The sequence below is a fragment of the Copadichromis virginalis genome, linkage group LG3 (assembly GCF_057382275.1).
Source record: "Copadichromis virginalis isolate Kocher_CV1m ecotype Utaka linkage group LG3, C_Virginalis_male_GT1.1, whole genome shotgun sequence".
In the NCBI taxonomy this organism is placed as follows: domain Eukaryota; kingdom Metazoa; phylum Chordata; class Actinopteri; order Cichliformes; family Cichlidae; genus Copadichromis; species Copadichromis virginalis.
In genome coordinates, this window is record NC_140620.1 from 5,698,598 (window position 1) to 5,707,537 (window position 8,940).

The 8,940-nt window shown below is 43.0% G+C and overlaps 1 protein-coding gene across 1 annotated transcript in view; it reads right to left on the reverse strand.

Annotated features, from left to right (window-relative positions):
• LOC146712423 (ribonuclease inhibitor-like) overlaps positions 1-8,837 on the reverse strand; it is a 121,125-nt gene extending 112,288 nt beyond the window's left edge. The window contains exons 1-2 of the mRNA XM_085436492.1: positions 8,834-8,837; positions 8,735-8,792 (exon numbers count right to left, since the gene is read on the reverse strand). Of these exons, the coding sequence (XP_085292618.1) occupies positions 8,735-8,792; positions 8,834-8,837 (62 nt within the window). The remainder of the gene's footprint in view (positions 1-8,734; positions 8,793-8,833) is intronic.
• Between the last annotated feature and the right edge of the window lie 103 nt (positions 8,838-8,940).

Sequence of the window (8,940 nt, forward strand, 5' to 3'; positions counted from 1 at the left end):
GCAGCTGAAGGAACTTTTAAACAAAGGACTTTGTAATTGAAGCTTTATTTATACAGGTCGGCTCATTGAGACTCAATGTCTCATTTACAAGAGAGACCTGTTCCAGACAAACATATTAAAATTACAACAATAAAAGAAAAGTTTGTGTAATGTACTCAGTCACATTAAAAACGAGAACAAGTTCCCAGAGATGGTTTCACAAAAACATGTGTACGTCTTTTGAAGTCTGCAAGTGAAATCAACGGAGAGCCTTAAATCCTTCGGTTATGTTTTCCATGAAGACGGAGCAGAAAAGGAGAACGCCTTCTTCCCAAGCTCTGCATGAACTGATGGAACAGTGGATGTAATGATGTCCTGAGACTGCAGGCTGTGACTAAACTGTTTGCCTAACATGTACTCTGATGAATAGGAGGCAGTAACCCAGAAACAGATTGATAGATAAAATGATACTAATGGACCATCCTGTGTAAGACCAATGAGGACCAGTTAACCAGAGAACACAGAGTACAGTGGTGTGTTAAAGGTTTACAGACAGTTATAAATCTTAATGCCCCATGATGGACAAAATCCAACAGATGAAGAGAGCGAGCAGAGTCATTCATATAAATCCTGTCACTGTAATCCAGGGCAGGTAAAAAAAAAGGTGGCAGCAACAAGCTTTTTCCTGTGAAACATGATCTGTTCCTGGAAGAGAAGCCCAACTTCAGCCTCAGTGTCTTTATTAGATGTTCAATGTGTGGCTTATAGGAACGACTGTCATCAACCACAATACCGAGGTATGTGTACGAGGCCACAGTTTCAATAGAAATACTTTGAGCAGATACAGGAGAAGGAAATAAAGCCGGACCCTCTTTCTGTTTGTGAACAACATGACTTTGGTTTTTTCTACATTTAAAGCCAGTCTGAGCCAGCTGAGACTGAATACTATCAACAGCTGCTGTAATGGTTTGAAAACTATGTTGATGGTATAAAATGAACAGATGCATCTAGATTTTGTGCCACACCGTTGACATAAGTAGCCCAGGACAGAACCCTGTGCACTCGTTTAGTGACATTTAAAAAGCTGGAAGAGAGACCATTGAGCTGAACGCACTGCTGATGTCCAAAAGAACATTAGAGAAGCAGCCAGCTGCTCGGTCTGAAAGGCCTATTTCCAGTAATCTATGACATAAAATGCTGTGGTCAGCAGCTCAGCTCATAAACCAAGGGACTGGGAGCAGCTGCTGCTGAGTGTTGCTGGAGTTCCTGTGCTGTTAGATCCTCATCCTCTCCACGCAGCTTGGAAGTAGGTGAAGTTGTGCCAGAAGATTTTTTGTTGTGGTCGACAGTGTCAAAGGCTTTTGATAGATCAATAAAAAGAGCTGCACAGTAGTTCTTTGCATCCAGCGCTTCATAGACGTCTTTGAGAACTTTTATCGAAGCAGCTCCAGTACTGTGCAGTTTCCTAAAACCAGACTGGAAGGGAGATAAAATCATATTTTCATCCAGATAACTTTGAAGTTGATTTACCAGCCTTTGAAGAACCTTAGATAAGACACAGAGTTTGGAAATTGGCCTGTAATTACTAACTGTTGAAGAATCACCAGCTTTCAGTGGGGGAGTACAGAGGCACACTTCCACATCTGTGGTAAAGCCTTCTGTTGTAGAGAAAGATTAAAAATATAAGACACTGGCTCAGCTATGATATTTGCAGCCAAGTGCAAGAAGGAAGGAGAACGATTGTGAGGACGAGTTTCTGGTGTTGGGGCTATTCAAAGCCTTACAAACCTCTTCTACTGTGACAGGTGTGAAGGAAAAGGTATCAGTAAGCAGGAACTACGAGCAGAGTTGTGTGCAAGAGGTTTACCATCAGATACTGTGCTGAACAAAGAACAAGAAGCAACAAAGTGTTTGTTAAAGCAACATTTCAGTTTTGTGTGACACAGGAGTGGAGTCGATATTTAAGTGAGGAGGAAGCTCTGAGGAGTCACAGCTGGCAGAGACACTTTATAGTTTGCCAAAACCTCCTACGGTCGTTTGGACTGTCAGTCGTTAAAGTAAAAAATAGTTACATTGGATCTTGATGATGGAGGCAGTAATCCGATTACACAGCTAATGAAAACGTAGCCAATCAGCATCAGAGCCAGACTTCCTGCCCAGGCCTGGTTTCTCTCATGTAGGAGATCGGCCGGTACTGAACCAAACCAGGCCTGTCCCGACCTTTCACCCTGACCTGGCAAAAAGGGGCGTGTCTGTCCACAAAGTAGACACGACTCTCCTGTAAATGTTCCCAAACTGACATTGTCAGCCTGTTTAATACGACCCCAGTTCAAACTGATGCGGGCTCGGAGCGTGAGAGTGTTTCTCACAGCACCAACTATGCAGTGATCACTCAGGTCGTTGGCAAAAACTGCAGATGTGGAAAACTTACGCAGCATATTAGTTAAAAAAGGTCAATAAGAGCAGATTTATCTGGGTGTTTAGGATCAAGGCGTGTGAGGCTTTAAATAATTTGAGTCAGTTTTAAAAACAAGCAGCGTGCCTTAAAATCATCAGACACAGAAGAAAGCCAGTCCCAATGAAAATCATCCATCTGAAAGACGTCATTAAAATGCAGCTCAGATAAAAGTTGAACCAGAGACGGTGATGTGCTGGGGGAAGCAGGTGGAGGCTGATAGCAGCCAACAACAGTCTGATTTCCAAACAGATCAATAGTTAAGGCCAAGATTTCAAATGGCTGAGGTGCAGATGGAGAGAACAAGACTTGAGCAGCAAGACAGAGCTTCACATAAACTTCCAGACCTCCGCCTTTTCTGGGACAGTCTGAGTGCTAAATGTTAAATCCATCAGTTGCTACGTTTTTATCCAGTAAAGATTTGGAAAGTCTCAGAAACAACAATGATACCAGCACCGCTTGAACAGGCCCAGATTCCAATCATATCCATGTCAGGAAGCACACGACGTGATGCACGTGTAACCCAGACAGTTTTTAACATCTGCTGGTGTTTCACATTCAGCCAGAGGCCCAGGGTTAGGTTGGATACCAGACAATAATAAAAGCATCGTTATTAGACTCTAGAGCTCGTTTATAGCTGACACCACATGTAGAGTTTAAGTTCACACAGAGACGATGACATTTTTCTAAAACCAGCAAACAATAAACAAGAAATGTAACAAGAGTTTCAGAAGAAGCTGTTTTACAGAGAAATGATTCCCTGAAGACAAAATTATTATTATCATCTTTATTTCTCCAGGTGAAAATTTAATTGAGATTAAAAATGTTGTTTTCAAGAGAGACCTGGCATCATGGCAGAAAGAGTCAGAAATACATCATAATTCAAACAAATACAAAATAGGAAAAACATCCTACATAAACTTCATAAAGTTTCATTAACAGACTTTGAACAATGGACTTCAAACTTCCCCCCAAAACAACAGAAACACATTTGAAGACAATGAATGACATTTATCCCTCTAAAGAAGGACTTAGACTACGATTTAATATGAATGAGAACATGTTCATAAATGGATGCAACCAAAGATTTCATCAATCCCTGATTTAGAGACAACAGAACGTTTGGTTTGATTTCACAAGATAAGAATGACGACTGAGTCGGAAGATTGTTTTATGTTTAGTCAAATCTTTCATACATAAAGTCGGATTACAAAATCATCCCCTAAGTTTGTTGTTTTATTCAAGGAATTGAAATTATGGAGAAAATCTGTGAAATGACTTAAAGAAAACAAACCACAAAAACTCTATGATACTCTAAACCCCCTGGTTTAGGTCGGCAAAACTTTACTAGACCCGCCCCTGCACAGTTACCAGCTGTCAGCTACTTAGAAAAGGATCCTGGTGTTATTTGTCTCTCAGAAACAGTTCATAACTTCCCATCAACTCATTCATGTCACCTAAAAGGTAAACCTGTTTCTCCATCACCTGCTCAGCTCTGATGATTCATTTGTGGCTTTAATGTAGTGTTACATCCTGTTTATTTGCTTCCATCTGTATACATGTCCAGATTCACTGTTATGTTTCTATTCTTACATTGCTGTGTGATCACTGTTCCCTCTGCTGACTGATGTGACCTTTTGTATCTCACACTGATACTTGTCATATTTGTATCTGCGCCTTAAAGATAAAAAGTTTTCCATGCTAAAACACAGCTCCACCTCCTGCAGTTCTCCCTCTGAACCACTAGATGTCTCTGTTATCTAAATGAAGACGTGCAGCACAGCAACCACAGCAGCGCTCAGATCACACGTGTCCTGTTATTATGTATAAAAGCATGAAACAGGTGAGACAGGTGGGATCAATATTAATGTTGTGGAAATATATGAAAAAGCAACAGAAGAGTGAAAACATTTCGTGTTTCTAGAAAGATCTTTCAGCTCACAGCTGCTCACAGACTGTATTTACAAGTGACAAACTGCAACTCTACAGTACATCTACAGTATATATCAAATATATTCTGTATTCAAATCTATTGAGTGATGTTTGAAAGTCTTTCCAGGTGAGTTTGATCCAGGAGGGTCTGAAGCCAGAGTCAGACAGAGACTGTGCAGAGACTGTAGAAGGACAGAGCAGCAGCAGAGCAGTCCAGATACACTGATGATCCTCTGTCAGATCCAGAGGGACACACAGGGATGATGCTGGACTCTACATTGTGTCTGACAGTGGAGCTGTTCTCAGAGCAGTTCACTCTGCAGCACTGACAGTCATCTGCACTTCTTCTCATTCCTCTGTCAGTCACTGCTGGATGAAGCTCTCCTCTCCACCTCCCAGTAACATGGCCCAGTCAGAGCGTCTCTACACACAAGCTGCTGCTGCTTCAACCTCTCTGGATCATCAGGACACAGCTCCTCCTCTCTCAGCACACACACCGCCCTGTTTACCATCATCAGCTCCACCTGCAGAGAGAAGAAGGAAGAGCAGAGGAGATAAACGCGTGTTTCCAGAGACTCTTCATCAGCTGTCAGTCAGTGATGCAGCACATCCAGTATAAAGAGCAGCAGGGACTTCAGTGCTGGGACTGTACTAGGACTCATTGTTGCTTCACTTTTTCTAATCTTTGGATTTTTATTGAAGTTGATGAAAATGTTTTTCCCTCCTAGTTTGAGTTTGGACTTTCATTCATTAGAAGAACCTTGGTGTGTCCACTCTGAGCTCTGTAGCAACCCCAACAACAAGCCCAACAATCCAGATGGACGGTTCCAGCTGTTAACTGGAGGAATTCCATCCAAACATCTGCTCTCACTAAATTCTTCCTCACCTACAGACTGTGTTCTTCACTGCTTTAAACTTGGAAACGAATGCAGTCATTGGTCTGCGTGCTGCTTTGTTCAGAGAGCTGATTGGCTGTTGACAGCGTTTGATCAGAGCGTGTCAGCTGTTACTATGGTGACCATAAAGGTCAGAAACAGGAAGTGTTTGTGTCCAATCCTGAAGCCTGTCACCGTTCTCCTCTCACAGCTTCACTGAGAAGCTGCAGCTTTACAGGAAACACTGGATCTTTGTTTCATACTGACTGTGTTTAGTACAATACTGCTGACAGCACCACCCACTCACTCCATCACTCTACTTACAGCAGAGTCTCCAGTCTGTAGTCTGGACTCTGCTGAAGATCAGACAGCTGCTTCACATCTGGATCCTTCAGGTTGTTTCCCCACAGCTCCAGCTCTCTCAGATGGGAGGGGTTGGACTTCAGTGCTGCTGCCAGATAATCACAGCTGATCTTTGACAAACCACAGTCCATCAATCTGTATAAAGAATGAAAGATGTAAGTTTATTAGACAAAGTGTGAGCTTGAAGTCATTCAGTGTTTCATCATCTGTTCAGAGCTGAAGAAGGTTCAGAATGTAGAAGTTTAGAAAATGGAAACTCCAAACAGCTGAAGCCAACAGGAAGCAGCTTCAAACAGGAAACTGTGCAGAGTTTCAGACTATATGTCCTGATGCAGCCAGTTGGATTTTGGAGATTTGAATCTCTGTTCTGTGACTAAGTCCTTGAATCATTTCTTCCAGTTGGTCCAACAAGACAGACTAAGTGTTGGACATGTGTTGTGGCTCCATTAGGGGAGCTTCTAAATGTGATGTGATGGCCCCTCTGGGTCTGTCAGGTCACAGGACTGAAGAGAGCTCAAACTGGGCACACAGTTGTTCCAGTCTGCACCAAAGACTCTATACTGGGACTGAGGGACTGCTTTGACTGCACCCACTGGGACTTTTTAAAGGCTCATGTTCTCACTTGGATCATCGATTTCTACTTACATTTCTTTCTGGGAAAAATGGGGATTACTTTGGAAACAGGAAGTATTTTCCCCAATAAGCAGCCCTGGATTAGTAAATCACTCCAACATGTTCTCAGGCAGAAGAAGCTGTCTTGTTATGAGGGAGAGAAGAAAAAGATTGAGGCACAGAAACTTGTTGAAAGAGAGATAAAGCAGCTAAAATCAGGTGTCAAAGTAAAGCAGAGGATGAGCTGAATAAAGGACACTCAAGGCTGGCTTGGAAAGGAATGAAGTCCATGGTGGGGATGCAGAACAAGGAGCAAAGATGAATGTGATGCTGAATCAGCAGAAGACTTGGACTCATTTGATTCCAGCTTTGATATCATTGATTTCAATGAAGAGCTTTGTGATTGTAGCAAAGGGCTGGTAGCTCTGAGAGTCCCACTGATGAGGTGTTTGTGTGGAAATCTCTTAGTGGGACCAAAGAGAGAAAAAGCCCTGGTTGTCACGGTCCTGGGTTTCCTGACCCAGCGTTTTTAGTTCTTTGTGATGTTTGTATTATTGTACTTGTGTGAGTTATTCTATGGTTTCTGGTTTCGATCCCTTGCCCTTCATGTTTCTCTGTGTCCCCTCTGTTCTGTGTAAGTCTGTGTCTGCATGTTTGAGTTCCCCTCTGTGTCTCTCGGTTCTTAGAGTCCTCTGCCTTATGGTTTATGTCTGTGTGTTTCTTAGTTGCTGTTTCCACTGTGTCAAGTTCGCGTCTCTGTGTGATACTTTCTGTTTTACTTTGAAGGTCCATGTCTTATGTGAATGTGTCCTGCTTTGCTTGTCTTGTCAGTCCTGATTTCTCCCAGCTGTGCCCTCCTGTGTCTCATTCCCCTCGTTACTCCCCAGTGTATTTAAACCCTGTGTTTCTCTGAGTCAGTGTCGCGTCGTCCCTCATGCTGTGTGGATCTCCCTGTGTCGCTCTGTGAGTTCTTAGTTTGTTGTTTCCCAGTTTAGTTTAGTTTGTATGTTTGTCCTACCAGCAAATAAAACTGTGGTTTTTGAGTTCTTCCCCTGAGTCTGTGAGTCTTGCATTTTGGGTCCACATCTCCTGCCTGCCGCACAGCGATTCATGACACTGGTCCTGATGCTGTGGGAGGGAAATGATTGAAGTGTGCTGTGAGGAACTGACTGGGAGATTTTCACACATTTTCCAGTCCTCCTTGGAACAACAGGAAGTTCCCAGCATATGGAAACAAAGGTTACGTGTCCTATGGCACTCAGTGATGATGGTGCTGTGGCCCCACCACCTCCACCTCTTTGTAAAGGAACTAACTGTAATCTGAAGCTTCAAATGGAACTAAGACTTCCTCCACTAGGTGGCAGTGTCTGATGAGAAAGTGTTAGTGGAGCTGGCCTGGAGTCAGAAACAGGAAGATGCAGGATTTGGGCTGAAATGGGGAAAAGTGGTTCGCACTAGTGCCTTAAAGCAAGAAGGTTGTAGGTTGAAGCTTGTTGGCCTTTCTGTGGAGGTTGGATGTTCTCCCACAGTCCAATGAAATGCTGCTTAGGTTCATTGGTGCTTCTAAATTGGCTGTAGGTGTGGATGTGAGAGAGTGCTTCTCTGTCTCTCTCTGTTGGCCCTGTGATGGACTGCTCACCTGTGCAGGTGGACCACGCCTCTTGCCCTATGACAGTTAGGTCACAGGCTCCAGCCCTGTGAGCCTAAGCTGAATAAACAGTTAGCAAAAATGATTCATAGATGGCCTGAAATCCCCCAGTTAGCAGTTTGGTAGATAGCTATGACATGCTAATCCCATCCAGCAGCTGTATTCTACCTGTAAGCTGATCCCTGCTGAGCCAAAGCACTTTTTCATATACAAATTACAACCTTTAATAGAAACCTATTGGTCAGCATCTTATTAGCCTGCTGTTAGCTTCATTCCACAGAAAACTGAGAGAAACTAACAGAGTTGATAAAGAATAAAGATAAATGTGCTTATTTTAAGCCTTTGAAGTGCTTCAGGCGATCTCTGTCCACTTCTGTCCACTCATTCATTCATGTAAGCTTTCTAATGCAGCTTTGATCTTCACAGTCTGCTTCATGAAACTCATTCTAACCCTGAATGTCAGAGTGTTCCTCCTTCTCTTTCCCATCATTCATGCTGGCAGTGGAGGAGATTTGGATGTTGGACTGTGTTTTGGATGATGTGTGTATGTTTGTGTTGGACTGCTGTCTGTAAAGCAAACGCACATTTTGCTTTGGATTTCAGTGTCAGACAGACTTTAAGGTGGAATGAAGAGTTGGAGAGTTTCACAGTGAATTATCCAGTGGAGGATTTTTCTTCTTCTTTGAAGGTTTGAAATGTGAACATTGTTCTGCTGCAGTCAATGGACTAAACCAGAGAAGAAGAAAACAGACTTTACCATGAAGATCCTCAGTGTGGATCAGTATAATATCAGCCTGATGTCTGCAGTTTAGTGTCAGCACAACTTTCACATCATATTCATCTCAGCACAACTAAAACATGCTGACTGACCTCAGAGTTTCAAGTCCACATCCTGGACTCTCCAGGAAACCACACAGATGCTTCACTCCTGAATCCTGCAGCTTGTTCTTGGTCGAAGACCAGGAGTACTCATTACTCAGGTCCAGCTGTCTCAGATGGGAGGGGTTGGACTTCAGTGCTGCTGCCAGATAATCACAGCTGATCTCTGACAAACCACAGAGACTCAATCTGTATAA